Genomic DNA, 23557 nt, shown 5'->3' with positions numbered 1-23557 from the left:
TGCGAAGATTACTACTAGTGATTCAATTATAAACTAATTATAAGTTTATCTTAAAATTTTTCTGTACTAATTCGACTTAGCATATATTTTTAATTAAAACACAGATATATTATATTTTGCTAAAATATTTTTTTTTAATTAATTAATGTAAAATGAAAATTTTTATTGTAAAACGAAAAATGATATCTACTGTAATATTATATATGTATTTAAATCACTTTTAATTTTTGGATATAATTAAATGAAATGAAAAGGATCGATTACGCGAACAACATCATAAATGTTAAATCTTTTAAAATATATAATTTATTGATTGACTTTATGTTATTTATTATTAAGAAATAAAAAATATGATAGAATATTATTAATTTCATTTTTTCTTTCTTTTTTTTTTTTTTTTTTTTTTTAACATTGGTTCAATGAATTCATATCAGGTACCCAATATGGGAAATATTTCATTTGTATTTTTTTATATTTTTTTTTCTGTTATTTATCTATTTTTTTTCGCTTTACTCATTTATTCATTATTATGTATGATTCCTTTCATATTCATATTATAAAAATTCCATTTCACGTTCAATACCCACAAATTTTAATTGTTCTGTTGGTCCGTATCTACAAGAAGAAAAGAGATATATAAATATAACACATATGGAAAACATAATATAGTAGTAATATTAATAATTTTACTATAATTTTACCTATAATCAAAAAATAATTCCTCGCCAGGTTGAATAGCTCTTTTTGCAAAAATACCTATTCTATGATCACCATTTACCATCATTACTTTCGCATAACAATTAGGATTTATTGAATGATTGGCAAATCTTATTTTATTTCCTTTTCGAGTAGCATCCACAACAAAATCTAAAAATGGAAAAATAATTAAAAATTTGATTTTCCAAACATTGTTAAGAAAACTATAGTACTTCTTACCATTATTAAGATTAAAGAGAAAACTACACATATATTTATCATATACTTTTCCTCGTCTGTCAGCTTCATCTTGACTTATAATTTCACCACAATATTCCGATATAAATTCATTTTTTGCTGCAGATTCTTTAAGAAATATTCCCCAACCAGCTACGTCGGATGGTGCCATTAAAAGATGTTTATCTGAAATTATAATTATAAACAATCACATGGTTAAAATTGCGATTAGAATGTTGTGATTTAAAAGATTATTGCTTAAAAAAACTTAAAAAAATACTTACGAAGACCTCGTTGAACGCTAACGTTTTTGCAAGATATTTTGGTAATTTGAAACTGATCTGCACCACATGTCTGACATAAATCTGGATCGCATTCTCTTACAGCTAGGTAACAAGGACACTGTTTTGTATTACATTGGGCTTTGCACCTACACCCTGGAAAACGATTTTGACATTCGCTACTACACTGGCAAAACTTCTCACAGAAGTTTTGAGCTTGTATACATGGACATGAATTATCGCATTGTCTTCCCGGATGATCGCATGGTGCAAAATTATGGACATGATTGGCGCCTTAAAAGCAAAGAAAATAATAAAAAAATAATGTAAATTATGAATAAAAAAATAAATTAATATTATTTATTTTAAAATATTCACCAGAATCTTTTTTCAACTGTATTTTTCTACAATGCATTGACCAAAGACGATGTTTCTTTTTTTTCTTCCGTGGTGGTGTAAAGTCCTTCAAATTTTCTACTGCTGGAATATCTGATGCTTCTTTTTGTGCAAATTGATATACTTCCTGACATGTTTTAGTCAACATAATTTGTGCTAATGCACATGGATTACCAGGAAAAGCCTTATGAAGAGCTCGAAATAGACTTTGTTCCGAACCTGTCCATGATGGTTCGCTTTCTGTCTTTATTCGTTTATCAAGACCCAAAAGCGTAAACGGCGCTTGATTTTCTGGTTGTGCTTGATCTTCCATAGATTCTTCGGATTTTGTTTCTTTGTTGACATTTTGTTTAAAATCTGATGTGATAATATACTTTATCAGAATTTCGATTGATAAGTGCGAAATAGCTAATCCGGAGAAAATGAAATATTCTGTATTACCTTGGCAACCGCCTCCTTGACTATATTTATTGCTATCATTGCTATCTTCGCTACTTGCTTCATTTCCAGAATCTACACTTGCTTGTTTTCGCACTTTTCTAGGTCCTCCACGTTTTTCATCGCTTTCTTCGTCCTTTATATCAGCCGCTTGTGCGGCAAGTTTTTCTTTCATTCCTTCCTATTCAAAAAGATTTATTTGTATTTTTATTTATGTATTTTTTGAAACATTATTATTAATATTTTTGTTTTTACCAAGTGCATATAACATTCTGTTCCGCATGGTTCAGCAAAAGGTTTTAAATCAGGTCCCTTTCGTTTTTGTAAATTTGGTCCTGGATGACAAACTTGAAGACCTATAAGTAACAATGAAAATTTAATATAAAATTATTCCTTAAGAAAAATATCATGAATGAAATAGAATTTAGTATGTGGACACAGCGTCGAACGATGAACGAAATATGATTGCAGATGTATCCTTGATGGCATCTCCATGCTAAATAAAAAAAAAAAAAAAAAAAAAAGAAAAAAAAAATAAAAAAAAATAAAAAAAATAGAAGAAAACAGAAAAAAAAGAAGCTTCGTTTAAATGCGATCGTTTGTATGCAGTGTTATTCTTTACCTGACGGCGACGCTCCCCTGGCTGCTACAATAAATCAGGAATCATAAATAATCGCAATTAACGAATACAGCATGGTGTATGGCCATTAAGTTGTATCTCAGTATTGATTTTTATAATTAAATTAATATAACTAATTTAAGAGAGAAAGAGAGAGAGAGAAAGAGAAAGAGAAGTAAAGTTTTGTGTGTTATTCTTATACTCACGATGGAGAAAACAGTCGTATTTAAAGCATCTTCTGCAGAATAATGTATGAAAAGAATGCATTGTTTGTTCTCTAGCTACACTCTTTGCATTTACTCCATCGATATTTGGTGTACATTCTGGTGGTAAAATATTTGGATCTGATTTTTCTGTTAATTCTATATATTTTTCTTTCAATTCTTCTGGTCTACCTTTGTCTGGAAACATACTTGATATTGCCTAAAGAATTAATATAATAATATTATAATACAAATATATATAATACAAATAATAAAACATAATATTTTTACATATTTTATTTACATTAAATATGTGCATAGATGGAAATGGATTTTTATCAGTTTTAGCTTCTTCTAATAATTTTTCACTTTTAGCTTCTATTTTAATTCTATCATCTTCTTTATCTTTTCCTTTTTTAATTTGTTCTTTATCTTTATCTTCTTTTTCATACTGCATCAAAGCATTTACTAGATCCACAAAAATTGAATCATCCATGAAACCTGATTCTCTGTCTCCATGTACCTATAATTAATTGATTAAAATTTCTCATAAGCATTAAGTTATTTCATTATAATAAAATTAATTCTTAGTCTTATTTTTGTATATACTTTTCCATCATAATTTTTTATCAATTCTTCGATAAATGTACCATCTTGATCTAAAATTTCATCTCCCATATAAGGTATATTATGCAACACAGTTTCATCTTCAACCATAAAGTTTTGTTGTATTGGTGCCCAAGTATACATGGTTGGTATAGGAGTAACTGCATTAATAATTTTAACAGGACAGGTTTGTATCTCGTTATCGGAACTAGTTACTTCAGCCTTTTTCATACAAGATACATGCGGTGGTATATCTTGCATTGCAAGCCACATTGCTTTTCCATCTGCCCATCTTTTTTGTTCAGACATTAAAAGTTCTGAAAAGTAAGAAAAGTTAAAGACTTTGCTCTTGTAAAATAATAAAAGAAAAAAAATATACTAACCAGACATAACCTTACGATTTTGATTCCAAGCTACTTTTACCTCATCTGCTCGTTTGTAGCGTTTCATTTGTCGTAAACGCATATATTCTGATTTCACTCGCTTTTTCCATTCTGCAGATACTTTTGCTTTGGACATAGCAAAAATTTAATTTGTAAACTTATAAATTATTTAAAGAACGTATATCTCGTCACAACGTTGTGTTATGTACTATTTTTATTTGACAATAGATATCCATGATATGCGACTGTCGTGACATCTCGTAGACAAAAAGCCTTATACTGATCTGAATCGGTAGAAAATAGAATCGGTAAAAGAGAATGATATTATACGAATAGAATGACATTAAAATGATAAATTCAAAAATATATTATGTTAAATGTTAGCTCTCTTCTGCATCGCAAATTTAATAAGAATAATAACGCTACTAATAAGACTAATTTTAATATATAAAATATATACTCATATTGTAAAATGAAATAATTATATATTATATTTATATTATACATAATATTAATTGTAAACATAATATATATTTTTTAAATATGTTATAGAATAATATCAAATATATAATATTATAATATCAAATAATTAATATTGAATAATTAATTGAATAATTATTTTTATTTATAATTTTCTTGTATGTATTCAATTAATATATCAGACCTTATAATAGAGAAGGAAAACAAATAGTGGAAAAAGGATGAAAATAGATTAATAATATTGAAATCTCTAGAATGTGATATTTCTAGAATGCTGCAGATAAAATTATATAGATAGAGATCAAGAAGATAAAATAGTGTGAGAACAAAATTAGGAATTGATTATTAGTGACATCTTTTTGATGTCAAAAATACTTCAAGTTCGAACATCTCTCAAAGAGATGGCGCCACTAGTTAAATATTTATATAAAAATATTTTTAGCAGTCAAAAGATGGCGTTCATCTTTAATTCTTACTTATCTATTAATTTCTACTTCATCACGAATATTTTTTTGTATATTCTGTATTACTAATAGTAGCTTTTAGTATTCATCCGGGAGATGACGTTGTTTCGCAAAATTTTTCAATCTTCCTTTTAGTTATGAATGAAATGTATTCCATTAACAGTTTACATAATTAAAGAAAAAATATTATAAAATTCTATAATTTTCAAAAATAATTGAATAATATCGTAAAAAAATATATACGCAGATATTTCAAAGCGAGAAACTCATAGAAGTTGAGAGAATTAGGAAAAAGAATTTTTTTAGAAAAAAAAAGAAAAAAATAAGATTAAAAAAAAAGAAATATAAAAATATTAATGAAATTCCGTGATTCATATTGAAAATTTGATTTTCCAGTCAATCACATGCAAGCATCGTGAAATAAAAAAAAAGACATTAGAACGTCAAATTTCAGATCAAACTTTTCAATATGACAATGTCAATTAGCGAAATTATGCTTGTATAACTTATTCACACGCGAATAAACATAAAATTAATTTGAAAAAAAAAGAAAAGGAAAGATATACCTACACATATAGAACTCTTTTTGAGCCAAGCTTGAATATTAATAAAAAAAATGCAGCAATTGATTAGGCTGGCAAATTTTCTTGGTATTGAAGAAAATCTAAGCTGGACATTACTAAAGTCCATATATTAAAATTTTTAAAGGCATTTTTCCTCCCTTGTCTCTGGTGCTTCATATTCTGTAACCACATCTTTGAAGAAGGTAAAAAGAAGAAAATAAAATTGGAAAAACTATCTTATAAGCACTTGTCGAAATTTTAAACAAAGAAATTTAAAAAAAGAGAACAAATAAACTTTATTTATTTTATTAAATATATTTTTTTAAAAATATTATTTATAAAAATATTTATCATTTTCTATGTATCTAAGTATTTTATTGATAAATAATGTATGTTATCTATGTATTTTATTGATAGATAAATGTGTACGTCGCTCGTCGCTGCCCAAGAATGCGAAAAAGTACAATCGATTCAGAAACGAATTGCATCTGGACCGCGGAGACTTCTACATCCACGTTTCCGGTGTTCAACAAACTGATTGGATACCCTGTGAACAATTTTGTTCACGTAGACGTGTTAAAAGAGATAAAAATAGGCGTTCTATTTTTTTTAAAAGAGGTACATTTTCACATATACAATACGCATTTTATATCTATGAACTTCTTCTTCTTCTTTTTTTTTTTTTTTTTTTCTTTTTTTTTAATTTCATTTCATTCAATAAAAATTCTAAAAGAGAAAATTTTAAACACAAATAACAACGCAAATTTTTATTATTATTATATCACAGGTACGGCTCGTTTAAGGTGTACTGAAGGCACGTTTCGCGTGCATAATATTTATGGCGATGGAAATTGCATGTTTCGAGCGATTAGCTACATTTTATGGCGAAACGAGGATGAACACCGATACCTTCGTTCAATGGTATGATTTATTTATTCCCCTCTATACCGTGTTAAAATTAATTGATTCGATCGATTAATCGTTTTTGTTCGAAACGGTTATACTTATTTTAATTAATCAAATCATAAGTGCATTTCCAATTATTTCGATTAATATATCATTGACATTTCCTAATAATAATAATATTTAAATTCTAATAATAATTCTTCAAATTCTCCTATCAATTCTCTTCGTTTCTTTTCACGCTTCTTATTTATCAGAAATGATGGAAATTCTGAAATTCGATAGGTCGTGCAACACATCAAGGAAAATTGGCACGAGTACGGGCCTTTCGTGATAGCTGAATGGAACATATCGGATAGACAAACTTATGACAATTACATGAGCATGGTGGGCACATTTGCAAGTGAACTCGAATGCACGGTGGCCACCAAGTTATACGACATGAATCTGTCGATTTATCGCGAGATAAACGACAGGCACGAGCTTAAACGAGTGTTTTACAATCACGTTAGCTCTCACTTCGAGACAGCTAGGCTTTTATTCACTGGAAACTCGGACAGCGGTCATTATGACGTGCTGGTTCCCGATTGACGAATGTTTTTCGAGCAAAAAAAAGAAAAAAGAAAAGAAAAAAAAAAAAAAAAAAAAAAAAAAAAAAAAAAAAAAAAAAAAAAAAAAAAAAAGAATTGAAGATTCAATCTAGATACACGTTATTCTTCTCTTTTTAATAGATACAATTTATATATATTTTCGTATCGAGATTTGCATATCTTGTAATTATGTTAATGATGACTCTTTAAACTTTTCGTCCTTTTTTTTGAAAGTATTTATCTTAAACTTGTGTCGACTTTTAAATTATATTTAAAATAAGAACATATGAACAGTTGGAATAAAATTTTGTTTCGCACGGAATACATACTTTAGCTACTTTTTCATCGAAGTGAAACAAATTTTTAAGTGAATTTTTTTTAGGCTGTGTATTATATCGTCGTTCATAGACCATCTTCTATTCAATCTTTGATTCTACCAGAGAAGGATGAGGAAAAACTCGTTTTTCACGTGGGATAATCGCATCTGTTAAAGTCGATCCAGTTTGTGAGCAACGTTATTCCATTGTAGATTATGCAACTGAAAAAAATAAATAAATAATAAAATAAATAAAATGAAAAAGATAATTAATTTTTGTTGTATATACAAAAAAAAAAAAATAGAATAAAAACTTGTACCGTATAGCTGATTCTCAAACTTTACATTCATTTTAATATTTATTTATTACATGATTTGTAAAAAATAAAATAAATCATTCAATATACCCTATTTGATACAATAGTTTGAACGTCCAGCTCACATTATACTGATCAGTCTTCACTGCTCTTACTATGTTCTTGCTTACTTCTTCTTCACTTTGCTTCAATGAGCTTTAAATTCAATCATAAGATAAATCAGATGAAAAAAAATTTAAATCTACTATTATTTAGTCGTTGAAATAGATGAAAAATTCTAAAAAATTACCCCCACACATATTATTACCTGGATTTTGCAATTGGAGAATATGCCAAAAATGTTAAGTAACTGCTGTGCTCGCTCAATTCTTGACGCATACTTTCTATGAAATCTGTATCGGCCATTTATCAAACATTGATAAATTAATACATACCGTACGAACGTTGTATAAATAGATAAAAAATATATTTATAGTACAGCGATGAAAGATTATTATTCGAATATTACTAACACATTATAGCCGCTCTGGAGCTATGATAAGCGTCGCTGTTCAATGAGATTGGAGTAACACCAATTATATGGCCTCGTTTTTGATACAACATCATTGGAAGAAACGTCAAAACTGTCTGCGCGAAAAAATATATCGTTATATATATATATATATATATATATATATATATATATATAATTTTAAATAATAATAATAATAACGTATACCCAGAAATGGGCCATCAATGTCCTGCTACTCGCGTCGAAGATATTCTCGTTCGATTCGTTGATGCAAGTAATCAGAACGTCGATTCTTCCAATATCTTTTTTCACTTTTTGAACGGTCCCTCTAATCGCATCTTTATCCAAGAAATCACACTCGTAAGTGAATATCATCGATCCGGATCGCGACGATTCGTTCCTCCTCTGCGATCTCGCCTCGACGATCAAATGTCGTTGCTTCAATCTGGATACCGTTTCCTCGATCGTTTTCGAATCTTTGTCCACGCAAATCACGGAACAACCGTTTTTTAAAAATTCACTCGCCAAAGACTCGCCTAATGAGGAAGAAACGCCGGCAATCTGAGAAAAAGAAAAAATTGAAATTAAAAATAATTTCGATTCTTCTTTTATTTTAATCCAATATATTTTATATATATGTTTTTTATCAATTTATAATTGACAATTCGAAGTAAGTAAGGAAGGAGAATTTTCGAGAGGAATAACGGAAGCCGAAATATTCTGGTATTCTTACCAAAATTATGTCTCCTGTTAAATCCCTGGGTGGTTTCGGCAATAAAGATTTTATGAACGTGAGAATGGCCAGGAAAATACTCAGAAAGGTGCTAATTAAGAATTCGAAGGTGAGGAAGAACCAAAGAGTGGACACAGAGTGTCTCAGTTGTGAGTTTACAACTACCGCATCATCCTTTACGGAAGACATCGTACACTGAAAGAAGAAAATAATGAATATTAATAGTAAATTAATAATAAGTTAAACGAGAAGATAAAAATAAATAAATCTAAATCGTTAAATCGAATGAACGAAGTTTTAGGGAAGAATGTTAAATATTAGAAAAAAAAAAAAATTGTAGAAAAATAAAAATAAAGATTTGAACGATGACCAAAGAAATTAAATTGCACTCGCGAGGCACTCGATAAATGTACTCTTATACGAAAATCTCGTGCTCTGCGAAAGTATTCATTCGACGAAAGTAAGGTAACGATATTACATAACGTGAAAATTATTCGATTGTTAATTTAAATATTTTAACAGTTTCGTTTCGAAATTCGAAATACTATCAATATTCGACCGATTTCACAGTTAACAAAATCGAAGCACCACTGGTTACCCAACAAATTCGAAGCCTTTATGAACCTTTCATCCCCTCTTGAAGAGTTTATAAGGCTCGCCTAAATACCATAGTGTCGATTTTATTCTTGTATTTCGTTTTCCTAACATTTTATCTACCCAATCCTAGAGTGTAGGCACGGCCGCAATTTAACTTGATATTTTAATTTTATTTTAACCTGCATCCATTATATATATAGTTATGGAATGTTGTTCCTCTAGATTGGCCAGAAAATGTTATTAAAAATTTTCTTAATTTATTTTATAAAAAATTTAAGATAGATTTACTTTAAGAGATTTTTCAAGAGATTTGAATTGTTTTTGTTAATCTAAAGAAACAAATGAATAAGAAAAATTTAAGTTTAAAGAAAGGATCATGAAAAGAATAAACAAAGGATATACTATTGAGAAAGAATGAGAAAGAATGATCGAAAAAGAAAAAGAAAGTCTCGACCGAAACTCTCGAAAGTCACTCGCTTTAAACCCTTCTTTTCTTTCTTCGGGTTGCTACATAACTTTATAACGAAACTAGGCTATTAATTACAGCGTAAAAAGTACATAACGGGTACATAATTTTTCCAGAATATGACATAATATACGGTACTTCTGGTTTTTTATAATTCATCATTTTATAATAATACTCTTTTATCATTCATCTCTTTTTTTTTTATTTATTACACCAAAATTTCCTACTTCTTATCCAACTTTTTATCTAATTAGCATCACTTTCTTGAAAATATTTTGATAAATACTATAATTATAATATTATCAATACCTCGTATATTACCATAATATTATAATTTTATAACAATTTATTATAAATTGAAGATAAAAGAGAAATTTCTATGTTTTATATATATTCTTAGGAATAATTTATAACAAGAAATATGGTGCGAAATATTCCAAAAAAATTTTAATTTCTTCACGGCTATATAGATTCCAATTTATCTTTTTTTTTTTTTTATTTTATTGAAATATATAGCACTTGTACAAGTATCAAAACAAAAAAAAAAATGTATATATTGCACAACACGTATTACGTGAAAGCAAGTCTAAACGATAACGATACGTATAAGGCACGATTCGAAACTGAGTTAGTACACAACGGAACGCAACCGGTTAAATTTCTTCCGTGTTCAACCCGTTGAATTTTTTCATTATTCATGAAATAGTTGGCCCGTTACGAATTCTTTTTAACCATATCTAATATTACATCCAGTTAGTGTAAGTTAGGAAGTGGAAAGTAAAAAACGATTCAAACAATGATTCGTAATCGATTCGATGAATAGAAATAATAAGGGGGAGGAAAAAAAAAAAAGAAAAAGAAAAAGAAAAAAATAGAATGCAATAAAAAAAGAAATAGAAAGAAATAGAATATAATGAAGAAAGAAATGATTGAAAAAAAAAAAAGAAATGAAAAAAAAAAGACAATGAAATGAAGAATGAAGAAAAATAAAGAATTTTGGATTTGATCGATTCAATAAATTTTTTCAAGAGATTTTTAAATCTTTATAACATTGTTATATAAGAACGAACAAAAAATTCAATCTATACGTGTGCATATTTTTGGTAGAAAGGTTGATAACCAATGCGTGAATAACCTTGTGACCTTGAATCTATAGTCATGTAACACAGTCTCTATAAGATGTTTGTCATGAACTTGATTCTTCGACCTGTTTCAAGGTAAACTTGTACGTAAATGCGCATAAGCAAATCCATAATAATTAGAAAAATGAGAAATATATAAAAGTATCATTACTCTTAAAAAATAGTTTCTTAAACGTGTCGTTTGATTTCATCACTTTAGCTAAAACTCGAAAGATTCATCAATAATTTTAAAATAATTTTACTTTTTAATAATTTTTTTAAAACACATTAATCCTTTTGCGTACATTCATTCATTATTTCAATTATTTTCTATATGCAACGAAACCACTATTATATTATTATTTGAAAAGCTATCTAAATAAAATGTTTTGAAAACTATCATGTATATATCGTGAAATGATAATTTCAAAGGATGAGAAAAAAATCAGACGATTTTTTTAATAATTTCTCTCTCGAGATAAATGATCAAAGTAACGAGAAAAAAAATATTCACTTTTTGATAAATCTGAATATTCTTATTAAAGAATAAATCACACATTTTGCAAAAAAAAAAAAGAAATAATTACCTGTAATTGTATATGTAATTCAATTATGGATCGATAATGAATGTTAACTAACAATTATAAAAGCCATCGTGGATATATGTTATTTTGAAAAAAAAAACACATTGCAAATTACACTGAAATTTTAAAATACTAGAAACTACCGGTTCAAACTCCACTCAACAGAATCCGACTGCTGCTTGAACTTGACTGAAGGTAGGCTTCTTGAAACAGGATAAACTATAGGTAGTAACAACATCATTAATTTTATACTTACATTATTTAGATTTTGCTCACGTTTATATTTGACCTTTCATCTGCATCATGTTTTTTTACATTCAAGAATAAATGAATTGTAATAAAAATTGTTCGTGGCCAAGCGTTTAACAAAAGAATTTATTTTATGCTATAACGTGATATTTAAATTTAATGATTATAATTTAATGATTATAATTTATTTTAAATCACAAGATGAATTTAGAAAATGTAATTGTAAAACAAAAAAAAAAGAAAGAAACTAATAATGATGTAACACTTTGACAGTTATTTTTTAAAATTAGTTTCGAAATCGTGAACTATGATCGGAAAAAAATCATATAGATGGATGGTTATTAAAAGAAGAAGAAACGACGCATATAATAAGAAAAAAAAATGTACCTTAAAAATTATAAATAAAAATCGAAAAAATGATTTACTTCGATCAATCAAAAAAGATGATTCAGTAAATTTTTTCTTAAAATATAATATATAATTAAAATATAATACACATACAATCAAAAAAGATGTATGTGATGATGATGATGATGATGATTCACTAAGTTTTTTCTTTCTTTTCGTATAATAACATTTTAATTATTTTTCACAAAGATAATTACTATTTATATAATAAGACAAATTTTGATTGAATATCTATATTTATTTTTATTATTTAAAAAAAGTTTTTTCTAACTTTTTATTTGTATTCAAATGCGCAATTAAATCTAATTGATTTGAATATGGATATGTATATTTTGAAGAAAAGAACGTTATAATTCACTTATAATTCTATAATACACATCCTATAATACATATCCTATAATATCACGTTAAAACTCAAAACGCGGATAAAAAATAATCATTATAAAATAAATGTTAATTTTAAAAATTGGATTTTGTTTCTTTTCTCACACGCGATATAAGTTATTTTTCTTAAAAAATTCATTATCAATTAAAATTGGATATTGTAAAAAATGAAAATTAAATTGGAAAAAAATCTTTGATGATTGAAATATTGCTATTTTAATTGTCTGTTATGTTTTCTTCAATTTTTTTTTTAAATTTATTTCTATTCCTATATTTTTTAAGAAATTTATAATCTTTTAGTGAAATTTATAGTCTATAGTGACAAAAACAAGTATCGATATTTAACTTTTTATATACCAGATGATTAATTTCGCTGAAGTTGATCAATTTATCTTCTGTGAAATTGAATTATCACAAATCGACAATGGCATGTTACGTGAAATTCTATACTATTATTTACGCAAGAGTCATTTATCTGTCATTAATTGTGATTTTTATTATTATAATTAACAGAAATTCTTTTTAACGTGTTCAAAACGAAAAATTTTTGTTTCTACTTGAAAAAAATTTAGATTACGGTTAAACAAATTGTTAAAGTAAATAAAATAATATTAAAATGAATAATAATTAAAATAAAATAAACTAAAATAAAATAATATAAAGTAAATAAAAATTATGCTATAAAGTATCAAGTATCATTTGCTAACAAAAACAATATTTAATCTTGATCTTGAATTTATTATGTTTTACGTTTTTAAATTGCGTAACACCATGATAAAATGCAAATATGAACGTATAATTAATAAAACATAATATCAGTTTATACAATTGATCATTATTCTTTAAGATGTGTTAGTTTCACAAATTGCAAGTTTTTCTTGACGTTTCCGATCCACGTCAGCGAGGAAGTCAAGGATCAACCTCATCACGGTTTCAGGGACTATTCTGAAAGCCATAAACGCAGCATTAAAACTTTATGATTATGAAAATATTATAAAGGAAATTTTATTATAAAAGAAATAATCATATATTTACTGTTTTTGCTTTAGAATTAAAATTGTTTTGAATTTATTTGTATACATGGTGAGAAAGAAAAAAGAAAATAATATACCTATTGATAGAATTTAAAGTAAAAAGACATCTGGGAATGGAATATTCGGTATAATTTCTTCTGAATGCTTTGATTATCTCTTTTGCTGCATATTCTGGTGATATTACACCAAATATATAAGGGAACCTAAAAAAATAGATTAAGATATTTAATTTAAAAGAAAATTATACATAAAATTGAACTTTGAGAGAAAAATTTGTAATATTTTAAAGTAAGTCGCACTTTACCTATATTTTGGATCCTTGGCTAATCCGGTATCTACGTAAAATGGATAAATAGTTGTAAATCTTATATTATTAAACTTGGGGTCCAATCGTAATTCCTCGTGAAGAGCATCCATCAATCCTGTTAAAGATTTATTTATTAAATTCATATTCTTTAAAATAAAAATTGATGTGATGGAAATAATTATTTGCTTTTAAAATTTAAATTCTATAATAACAATCTATGAATGGAAAAATAGATTCAAAGATTGTTAATTTGCGACTGAAAATTTCTCTCAACCTCTCATTGCAAATTTCGAGGAACAGTACGCTACTTTTTGGGACACCCCGTATATACCACACATGCTGCATACGCAAACTATATGTCCTTTTCCGTTTTGTATCATACTTGGTAAAAAGGTTTCTATTGTCTGTAGAAAAAATTAATAATTCAAATGAGTGTTTCTTTAACACATTTATATTATGATTAGTGTTATCCGTAAGAATTCTTGAATTTTTAAACTTGATATTTGATAAATGAACATGGATATTTGAACACACCCAAAAGTTTGATAGAACATTAACATTAAACGTCTTCTCAATAAGATCTGATTCTTGATTCAGAAAAGGACGATGATATAATACAGCAGCATTATTAATCAGGATCGATACTTCTGGCACACCTACTTTTCTCATTAATCTTGCAGCCTCTCTGACTTCTAATCTTTTCGATACATCGACCACAAAACCATAAGCCTAAGTAATTTCTTTTTATTATTAAAATTATATTAAAATTATATTTTATTCAAAATTAAATAAAAATATTTTAAACATAATCTTGATCTGATCACTTTCATGAATATCAAAAAATATTAAATATATTTTAAGATCGTAAAGATTGAAAATTAAAATTAATCTCTAATTGCTGATATATTTGAAAAAATTTAAGGATAAGCAAGAATAAGAATGCAGTTAATAAATATAAATATATATATATACTTTGTATTTATACAATCTCATTTTCATCTCATTATCAGAGATTTTATATTTTATTGCTTTTCTAAACTTATTTTAAAGTAATCTTTCGTTTCTTACTTCTCCGCCATTTTTTGACACCATGCTTATAGTCGATCGATTTGCTTCTGTATCTATGTCCCAACAAACAATTATACAACCTAAAGAAGCTAATTGAATAGCCAATTCACGACCAATTCCATGTCCAGCGCCAGTTATCTAATAGAATTACGTAGAAGATAGAAATAAAATATTGAAATTATGTTATGGATGATTTATTCATTTACCAACACAGTTTCTCCTATCAAATTTTTTGCTCGAGGAGGTATAACCATTTTAAAAGCAGCTACGGTCATGGCAAAAGTTATCTTCATAGATAAAACAAAAAGATCATACAATAAATGTAAATGAGAGAAGGTGAAAACATTCTTTATACTTGACATCTTGATTTTTTTTTAAAATTGTTTGATTAATCTTCAATAATGATATTAATTATAGAATAGCTTTTGTTTTATTAATCAACGTCAAAAACTTTACATATTTTTTTCACTTTGAAAATGATAATAAAATATTTATATATTTCTTGTTATTCGAACTTAATAAAAAACAATTCAAAGAAAATATACTATTGAAGTTAGCCAAATTAATAAAATAATTATTAGTTTTTGTACAAATATAAATTCAATTTATATTTTCCCGGTAAATAATGTCATGAAACGAATAAAACACAGATGCGTTTTATCGACTTTGTATACATGCCATAATAGAAATGAAATTGTAAACTACTCATTTCTTAATCTATGAAAATTACTTTAATTCTAAATAATATGTAAACATACATAAATGATATGTTGAATATCGGATTTATTATCAATTAAACAATAAAAAGATTAAGAACAAATAATAATTTCTTGAATTTATTTATTTGGAACGTGTTATAGAGTTTCCTATTTAGATTGAATATCTGTTCTATGGAAAGAAGCATTCTGATTCTTCATGGCGGAGAATGTTTTTATTCCTTAATAGCCGTGATAATATCGTCGATTTTGTGACTCGACAACAGTTTTCTTTTTCCACTCGTTCCACTCGTTAAATGTGATCAACATCATGGACATTCGCGGAATAGAAGTTACGAATCAATTGCGGGTAAGTGAAACATTTATACTTTTACTTGACTGTACCTACACTCTTCCAATCGTATAGTTGTGTTCAATAATTTCTGATGCAGAAAATTAAAGAATTATTAGCAAGATTCGATTTAATAATTTATAATTATACGATAGTATTATTCGATTTTTAATAATTTATGCAATATAGTTATTTGAGATTTTGAAGGTGATAAAATTGTGAGTTTCGATATGTCGTTTGATTAATCGTATGTGATATCTTATGTGGATATAAAAGTCGAAAAAAGCAAGAATCGGGAATAATAAATCTATTTTACTTTTATAAATCGCTAGGAATAATTTAAAATTATAAAGATGTACATTACAATTTATATATATCACAAATTTCATAATAAATATTTGTTACTCATTTTTTTCAGAGTGCTATTCGTGCTAAATTGTTGGAGTTAGGAATAAGATATGATGAAGAACTACCAGATTATATTTTAGTAATGGTTGTAAATAAAAAATCTCGCCAGCAAATGCATGAAGATTTATATTTGTTTCTGGAAAATTGCACAACGCCATTTGTTGATTGGTTACATGACCAAGTGTTGAAAAAGTTACAGAAAGTCACTGTGGCCAAGAAAAAATCATTGAGAGAATTTGTACCTACAGTTGTTGTAAAACAAGAGGAAGAGAGGAAAAAGAGAAAGACATCGACAACTTCTTTTTTGGAAGACCAAGCTGCTAATCAAACTATTGAAAAATCTTCCAATAAAAATATGAAAGATGATAAGTCATTCCATAAACAAACCATAAAACCAACAATATCTAGTCAAAAATTGGAGACAAGTCAAAATAAAATTGTAGATAAATCTATAAAAAATATTAATCATGACAGTAAATCAGATGAGAATACATCGAATCACAATATTTCTCAACAACCTGTGTCCAAAAGAAATGAAAGTCAAAATGCAAATACAAGTAAAGAATTATCACCTTTTGAAACTTCCAATAATAAAACTAAAGATTCTCATGTTGAAACAACAAAACTTGATGATTCATTACCTAAAAATTTAAAAAGACCACTGGATACAACAAATAGTTTTAGAGATGGTTCTGAGAAAAAACAGAATGAGACAAAAAGATCAAAAATCCAAGAAGATGTAGAGAGTACGACAGAAGATAATGCGAAAAAATTGAAGTCTTGCATTAACAAACCAAAAGTTACATCCGTCGTGTCTGTAAAAAATCGCTTGGGTATGGTATCGCCCAGAAAAAAATTTGAAGTACACAGAGAAAAGATAGATACTGAAAGTCGATATAGGCAAAATGAAAAGCGTCCTGAAAAATATCGATTGGACAATAATCGAAATAACAATTTTCCAAGAGGGAGAACTTTTGATATAGAAGATCGTACAAATAGAAATCGTGAAATAAACGAGTCTGATAAAATTAATAATATTAAAAGTCGATTGGGTAATTCAAAAGTTCCCAAAAATGTAGAATTAAGAGAAAAAGCAAATTCTAATTTAAAACCGAAATCAACAGAAAAATCGATGGGTACAATTAAAGATCGATTAGGTATTGCTAATATTAATAAATCGTCCAAATTATTAGGAAATAAAGAGTCTATAGAATTTAAAAGCAAGCCTTTAGAACAAGATCGCGATACTCTGACTAATAATAAAAATATAAAGGAGAGATTGGGACCATTGAAAAATAATTTTAAACCACCAAATATTAAAAGTGGTTTTAATTCATCGATTAGACGTTCTCAAAGTAGCGAGGACGATGATTATCTTAATTTGGGTGCAGAAGAGGAATTAGATGATGACACGCAATCTATAGGTGTTTCTGGACCTATTAAATCCCACATTATAGCTGTAAATAAATCTGCATCAAATAAGACTGAAAGAAAACGATTGAAACCATTAGAAAAGGGCAATAAATGCAGCGATGCAGAAGAGGAAGTTGAGGAAACTAAAATATTAAGTAAAGTAATCGTAACTCCAAGACCATTGAAACCTTTACAACCGGCTCAAAAACGTGCTACACAATCACTTTTATTAAGGGCAGTTGCAGAGGCAAATCAATCTGTTGTTATGCAAAAGAATCCAGAACCATCCTTACTGGTGTGTATAAAATGTAATAAATATTAATGTCACAGATTTCCATTTTGGTTTTTTAATTCAAAAATGTTTTTTTATATAAAAAAATTTTCACAGGAGAAGAAGCAGACTTTAAAACATCTTAAACCAGCTACTGTACGAGACGTAGGTCAAAATTTATCAGTACACCTGAATTCTAATAAGCGATTAGTTATGGAAAAAATACAAGTAGAATTAAACACAGATGTTTCAGAATCGAAATCAAAACCTTGTGAGTATATTTTTATTCTTCTTCTTCTTTTTTGGAGATATATATAATACTTAAAATTGTTTCTCTAATATATTTAGTATTGTACGGTCTATAGATGTACCGCAACCAGTTACCGAGGAACACATGGGTGTCGTAATGTCTTTATTCCAAAGGAGCGACGATAACCAAAAATTTTTAGTTACACTTAATGGATATAATAATAATTTAATGAAAGAAAAAAATACATCTGACGACGATGAACGACTGGAAATGGAGGTAGTTATTAAAATTGAAATTATACATTTATTCTGTTTCTTTTAATTTTTTACGAATTTACATCGATTAATATTAATTTCAATAACATATTTATTTATAGGTGAATGAAGATGACGAGCTTGCACTATCAACAATTCAAAATGACATATACGCACAGAATGAATCGGAAACTTCTGTTTTTCATGTGTCCGAAATGGAAACCGATGGCGATTTAAATGTAAAAGAAAGAAATGAAGAAAATAATGAAAATTGTAACACGGAAAACGTAGAGAATACCGAGGAGATACCAAAAAAGAGGAGAAAATTAAGTCCAATTATTTATAATAGATCCCATTCACCAAGTCCCACGGATTTAAAGTCTAGTACATTATTAACAAACCCATTATTAACAAAACGTAAATAATATAGTTTTAATAATTAAAGACCTATAAAAATTCTACAATATAAATGCATTACAAAGTTGTTTTCTGTATCTAGGTTTAGATAAAAAACCACTAACAGAGAATACGGTGACGGTGATAGATAAGTCAAAAGAAAAATGTAGATACTGGCCAAATTGTACATTAGGAAATAAATGCGCGTATCTTCATCCTCTCGTTATGTGCAGGTTATTATCTTATTTAATTTTTTTTAATTCACTATCGTTCACAATTAGTCAGTCTTTTTTAACTATTACTTATCTATTCCCCCTATTATAGTGTATTCCCTGCGTGTAAGTTCGGAGACAAGTGTGCTTACAAACATCCCAAATGCAAATTCGGCTTGTCCTGCACAAAACTGGGATGCGTATTCTCTCATCCTGCCCAACAGTGCAAGTATCATCCATTCTGCACCAAACCAGCGTGTCCATATTCTCACCCGATGCCAGTTGCCGCGGAGGCGTCTAGTCAAAGGGCGAAGTTTACGTGGCGCAGGCGAGATTGAGTCACACTATTGTACAAACGATGTACAAATTTCCTTTTCCTTTAGCGTTAAATCGTCATGCACATTGACAAGAATACTGTCGCGATTTATTCGATTTTTAGTAACGATAATCGAAACATGTGACGAAAGTAGCAATAATATAGTAGTAGATTAATACTGCCAATTACGTTAGGTGCGTTATCAATATGTAATTATAATCTAATTAACGATTATAAAATATTAATGATTCTTGCTTTTTACTTACTAAAGATCTTACACGTTTGTAGATCTATAGTTTCATTTATTGTATACGTATCGCACTTTGCAAATGTAGAGTTTTCAGTAGCATAACTTTTATCTACTACGATCGAACATATTTTCTTACGATGTAATGTCTTCTTTTTTTTTTTTTTTTTTTTTTTTTTTCANTTTTTTTTTTTTTTTTTTTTTTTTTTGCATATTGTTAGCGATAGTATTCTTGCCGATAAATAAAATACAACATTCTACTTTGTACAAATGAACGGGTGTACGTTTTGATCGCAAACTTTGGACGGATTTTCGACGTTCGACTCCCATTTAATCTGTATCATATAATTACGTCGACTCACACAGAGAGTAATGGTTTGCATTTGTTGAACAATACAATTAAAAGCGTTGTAATTTTATTCGTTACCCTACCTCTATGGGTTACGGACATTATCTTTTACCATTTCGCCGATCCAGTTGAATGGATCGTGGCTCGTCTATTCATTTTACTAGCTTTAAGGAAATATCAATAAGACATTATATTGATTCGATATTGATGCGAGTTTGACAAGTAATATATAATATGATTGTTGAACTTCCAAGTGTTTTTTTGTTCATTCTTTTCGCCTATATTAGTTAAGATGATAAATGATTTCATTTTCTGCGTTATATTTCAAATAGAGATTTCTTGTTTTCATTTCAAATTTATACAAACTCTATTTATTAATCAATGGCTGTGCAATGTAATTGTCATAATATGATTTCGTTCGATCAACAAGATTCCTCTCATTCGAGTTGAGAAATTAAAAAAAAAAGAAATTCTTTTTTTCTTGTAATTTATAATTTATATTATTATTATTATATACGTGAATGTAGTGTATAAAAAAATGAAGTCATGCTTCAAGCACTTTATTATCCGTTTATTACACTAAAAAATTAAATTCACTAAAATCGATCTGTTAGGTATCACGAGGATATACGTCTTGTATAAACGATTATAAATACACGGTTATATCTGTAAGTTTTAAAACAATTCTATTCCCTTGAAAAAACATTCCTATTTCATCTTTGCAATTGAATCGAAATGTTAATTGATTTCAATAAAATCATCAAATAATGCCAAATGTTAAATCTTCTAATCATGCTACTTCAGTATTAACTCCTTTGATAAACGAGATTAAATATCAATTTAAATATTAAAAGTGTGAATTGTTATTGTAAATGGTTATGGAGCTATATATCTTCTATACATTCTATACATTTTAAGTTAAATTGCTGCGTTGGCTCTACATATATATATATATATATAAAGGTACCATGAACCTTTCTTTACCTGAGCACAATAATTGACATCTATATATTATGGTTTTATTACTTTAAGTCCGAACATTATTATGAAAAATACCAGGAAAGAAAAATAATCCGTTGAAATATTTATTATTGAAACAAATATTGGACAATAAGAAATAGTGAATAACTAGAAGCTAGAAAATTTGTAAAAAAAATAAGATACAAATAAGAAATGTAAAAATTTTAATAATTGTTAGAATACAGTTTTAGAAATATTTTCGTTTGATGACGTCACTAGATTGGCAGAAACTCAAGTGGCAAATAAGATGATTCATAGAACCATGTAGAACCGTTTTGAAAAGGGGATAAATAGGGATAAATAGAAAGGGAAGAAAACATCACATACAAAATCGTAGATCAGCAATGAAATTGAAAATCGCATCTTTGAAAATGTTCCATCTCGGTATTTTTTCTTCGAACGAATCATTTCCGTTTTTAATCATTTTCTAGATCGATCGTGCTTGCTTCGGATACTCTATATAAATGCTACTACGATACTGTTACTTACCGATCAAAGATTTCTCTCGAAGCGAAGAAAAATCTTTGCGAGAACGATTCGATTTCGAAAAAGAATCTTTTTACGGAAAAAGAAATAAAAATATTTGCATAAATCATTGCGAAATGAAATTTTCTTTGTCTCTCTTTAATTACCGAACATATCAAAATAATATTAGAAAATGAAAGTGAAATTGAACTTGAAGTGAAAAGGAGAAGTTTTCAGATTCCGATTCGTATATAACATCTCGAAAAATAAATATATTATCGATTTAATTCGAATATAATGAGCGTAATAAACATCTCGTATAAGAAAATTTCAGAAAATACCCTGACGTTGTGGATGTATCCTCCGTGCTTATCTTATCTCACGAATTGACACGGTGTCTCTCGTTGTAGCTCTCCGTAGTTTCGTTCAGTTTTCTTCTGGGATCAGCCCGATGTGTACCGTGAAATTGCACGCACGCTTTCAAATTCCACGTTCGAATTGATTAATTTCTATAATATACAAGCACGATGTTTTAATCTATTGCCTTCGCTCCGGGAAGACGTAATCGCGATCTCCATCGTTTCATCGAGATAACTTTCCCATTGAGAATACGTGACCGTTTTAAAGTTCTCAATGCTTCGTCCATTTTTCAAGAAATCGTAAGTATATATATGTATATATGTATGTATGTATATATATATATATATATATATATATATATATATATATGTATGTATATATCCCTCAAATAATTTTTACGTTTTTACGGTTTGCGTTTTTCACAATCTCTTCTTTGCGATTCTACGAATGTACACGTTGTTATCGTATTAATGATGATCGAAATGGTTGAAATGATTTTGAATAAATAAATAGAAAAAAAAAAAGAAAAGAAAGGAAAAAGAAAATACAATTTCTTTCTACAATCTCGCGATACATTTTATTTGTAATGCGATCTATGATTATTAATAGAAGGTTAGATCGTTATTAATATCGTTAGATGATAATAATAATAATAATAATAATAATAATAATATTGATACCTATTAATCGATACGAATTGTCTTGAAAGCGGACGAGATTCGTTTCATATTGGAACGTTCAATTATTTGTTCCAACCAATGGATCTCGGAAAGGTGGAGGAAGAAACGAAACGTCGGACGAGTAACTCTTAGATTTGTCACTGAGAAAGTGGGAGTTTCCATTTTTCTTTCCCTCGATTGGCTAAATGGGACAATTATGCGAAAAAGGATGGGCAGAATTGGGCAGGCACGGGCTCATTTTCATACCTTCCTACCAAGAGGTCCTTTATCCTCACGGCAGGTAGTGGAGAGACAACTCTATTTTATGATAGATAGTAGTTGAGTTGAGACAACACGGATCATTCTTGTGCGGCAAGTGTTAGGATAAACATCGGCAGTGAAAATTGAAGCGTGCATCAGATATTCAGAGTAACTGAAGTGTCAAGATATCAAACCTACGTGATGGGAAAGAGGAAGATCGCCGAACAAAAACCTAAGGAGAAGGTTCGTACTCTATTTTCTTCACTTAATATCTCGCTACTTATACGTGATATTTGATCTTGATGGTTGGTTCAAATTTGCGTTCAGAGATTTCGCGGATCAATCGATAGATAAATGTTTTCGTGAACTTGTTCTCGTGAAGTCGAGCGTATCTTGCGTATCACGTTCGGGCGTGATCTTTCTCTATCTTTATCTCTTCTCTAATTTTCATTGGAAAATTGTAATACCGGGAAAGAAACTATCGTCGATCGAATTATATATTTTCGTGAACTTTGATTGTTCGATACCGGATGCAGAATGATCTGAGAGCGGTGATCTCTCTCGCATATTTAAACATATAATAAAAAAAAATATAATACGAAGAAATAAAAGATAATAATATAACAAAATATAATCAAAATGTGCATTAGGTAGATTTTATATATGTATGTATAT

General features: G+C 28.1%; 6 protein-coding genes across 10 annotated transcripts in view; 3 read left to right on the top strand and 3 right to left on the bottom strand.

Moving 5' to 3' along the window:
* Positions 1-192: 192 nt before the first annotated feature.
* Positions 193-4085, bottom strand: LOC122713477 (histone-lysine N-methyltransferase E(z)). Its single transcript, XM_043933967.1, has 11 exons — positions 3860-4085; positions 3480-3793; positions 3175-3393; positions 2874-3090; positions 2304-2404; positions 2052-2229; positions 1593-1967; positions 1218-1508; positions 937-1119; positions 702-867; positions 193-615 (listed from the first exon to the last, which is right to left on the bottom strand). The coding sequence occupies exons 1-11, from the start codon at positions 3993-3995 to the stop codon at positions 555-557; spliced, it is 2241 nt and encodes a 746-aa protein (XP_043789902.1). The 5' UTR covers positions 3996-4085; the 3' UTR covers positions 193-554.
* A 1594-nt stretch (positions 4086-5679) lies between these two features.
* On the top strand, positions 5680-6962 carry LOC122713267 (OVARIAN TUMOR DOMAIN-containing deubiquitinating enzyme 7-like). Of its 2 annotated transcripts, XM_043933533.1 has the most exons (3): positions 5684-5984; positions 6154-6287; positions 6555-6962. In XM_043933533.1, exons 1-3 carry the CDS (start codon positions 5726-5728, stop codon positions 6858-6860), a joined length of 699 nt encoding a protein of 232 aa, XP_043789468.1. In that variant the 5' UTR covers positions 5684-5725; the 3' UTR covers positions 6861-6962. The 2 variants fall into 2 exon arrangements, with proteins under 2 accessions (XP_043789466.1, XP_043789468.1); XM_043933531.1 differs by having other exon boundaries at positions 5680-6287.
* Positions 5776-11721, bottom strand: LOC122713266 (retinol dehydrogenase 10-A-like). 4 transcript variants are annotated; one of them, XR_006346473.1, is made up of 8 exons: positions 11508-11690; positions 8737-8931; positions 8211-8564; positions 8005-8119; positions 7800-7884; positions 7583-7687; positions 7189-7397; positions 5776-5913 (listed from the first exon to the last, which is right to left on the bottom strand). XR_006346473.1 is itself a non-coding variant. In XM_043933529.1 (7 exons), exons 2-7 carry the CDS (start codon positions 8923-8925, stop codon positions 7325-7327), a joined length of 921 nt encoding a protein of 306 aa, XP_043789464.1. In that variant the 5' UTR covers positions 8926-8931; positions 11648-11721; the 3' UTR covers positions 7108-7324. The 4 variants fall into 4 exon arrangements, 3 of the variants coding, with proteins under 3 accessions (XP_043789464.1, XP_043789463.1, XP_043789465.1); XM_043933529.1 differs by lacking the exon at positions 5776-5913 and having other exon boundaries at positions 7108-7397; positions 11648-11721; XM_043933528.1 differs by lacking the exon at positions 5776-5913 and having other exon boundaries at positions 7108-7397.
* A 1633-nt stretch (positions 11722-13354) lies between these two features.
* Positions 13355-15316, bottom strand: LOC122713514 (short-chain dehydrogenase/reductase family 16C member 6). Its single transcript, XM_043934069.1, has 7 exons — positions 15161-15316; positions 14955-15092; positions 14421-14615; positions 14161-14290; positions 13884-14001; positions 13657-13782; positions 13355-13490 (listed from the first exon to the last, which is right to left on the bottom strand). The coding sequence occupies exons 1-7, from the start codon at positions 15314-15316 to the stop codon at positions 13388-13390; spliced, it is 966 nt and encodes a 321-aa protein (XP_043790004.1). The 3' UTR covers positions 13355-13387.
* Positions 15317-15881: 565 nt separating this feature from the next.
* LOC122713513 (zinc finger CCCH domain-containing protein 14) lies at positions 15882-20748 on the top strand. Its single transcript, XM_043934067.1, has 7 exons — positions 15882-16019; positions 16420-18117; positions 18211-18364; positions 18459-18619; positions 18720-19014; positions 19097-19226; positions 19318-20748. Exons 1-7 carry the CDS (start codon positions 15981-15983, stop codon positions 19541-19543), a joined length of 2703 nt encoding a protein of 900 aa, XP_043790002.1. The 5' UTR covers positions 15882-15980; the 3' UTR covers positions 19544-20748.
* A 1203-nt stretch (positions 20749-21951) lies between these two features.
* The window catches only part of LOC122713515 (metastasis-associated protein MTA3-like), a 3376-nt gene continuing 1770 nt past the window's right edge, over positions 21952-23557 (top strand). Inside the window, exons 1-2 of the mRNA XM_043934070.1 lie at positions 21952-22261; positions 22672-23125. Of these exons, the coding sequence (XP_043790005.1) occupies positions 23084-23125 (42 nt within the window). The 5' untranslated portion in view covers positions 21952-22261; positions 22672-23083. The remainder of the gene's footprint in view (positions 22262-22671; positions 23126-23557) is intronic.

Source organism: Apis laboriosa, unplaced genomic scaffold (genome assembly GCF_014066325.1).
Source record: "Apis laboriosa isolate Shangri-la unplaced genomic scaffold, ASM1406632v1 scaffold23_cov150, whole genome shotgun sequence".
In the NCBI taxonomy this organism is placed as follows: domain Eukaryota; kingdom Metazoa; phylum Arthropoda; class Insecta; order Hymenoptera; family Apidae; genus Apis; species Apis laboriosa.
Note: the sequence above shows the minus strand (reverse complement) of the source record. Positions and strands in the feature narration are given on the sequence as shown.

Bases quoted from the DNA above. Each gene is read 5' to 3' on its own strand.
- LOC122713267 (XM_043933531.1), top strand. From the start codon at position 5,817: ATGCGAAAAAGTACAATCGATTCAGAAACGAATTGCATCTGGACCGCG. The intron at 6,288-6,554 runs GTATGATTTATT...GAAATTCGATAG, and splicing joins ACCGATACCTTCGTTCAATG to GTCGTGCAACACATCAAGGA.
- LOC122713514 (XM_043934069.1), bottom strand. From the start codon at position 15,316: ATGTCAAGTATAAAGAATGTTTTCACCTTCTCTCATTTACATTTATTG. The intron at 15,093-15,160 runs GTAAATGAATAA...TAATTCTATTAG, and splicing joins TGATAGGAGAAACTGTGTTG to ATAACTGGCGCTGGACATGG. The intron at 14,616-14,954 runs GTAAGAAACGAA...GAAATTACTTAG, and splicing joins TGTCAAAAAATGGCGGAGAA to GCTTATGGTTTTGTGGTCGA.
- LOC122713513 (XM_043934067.1), top strand. From the start codon at position 15,981: ATGGACATTCGCGGAATAGAAGTTACGAATCAATTGCGG. The intron at 18,365-18,458 runs GTGAGTATATTT...TACGGTCTATAG, and splicing joins AGAATCGAAATCAAAACCTT to ATGTACCGCAACCAGTTACC. The intron at 18,620-18,719 runs GTAGTTATTAAA...ATTTATTTATAG, and splicing joins ATGAACGACTGGAAATGGAG to GTGAATGAAGATGACGAGCT.
- LOC122713266 (XM_043933529.1), bottom strand. From the start codon at position 8,925: ATGTCTTCCGTAAAGGATGATGCGGTAGTTGTAAACTCACAACTGAGA. The intron at 8,565-8,736 runs GTAAGAATACCA...TCTTTTTCTCAG, and splicing joins TAACAGGAGACATAATTTTG to ATTGCCGGCGTTTCTTCCTC. The intron at 8,120-8,210 runs GTATACGTTATT...TTTTTCGCGCAG, and splicing joins CATTGATGGCCCATTTCTGG to ACAGTTTTGACGTTTCTTCC.
- LOC122713477 (XM_043933967.1), bottom strand. From the start codon at position 3,995: ATGTCCAAAGCAAAAGTATCTGCAGAATGGAAAAAGCGAGTGAAATCA. The intron at 3,091-3,174 runs GTAAATAAAATA...TTAATTCTTTAG, and splicing joins CATCTATGCACATATTTAAT to GCAATATCAAGTATGTTTCC. The intron at 616-701 runs GTAAAATTATAG...TTCTTCTTGTAG, and splicing joins GAATTATTTTTTGATTATAG to ATACGGACCAACAGAACAAT.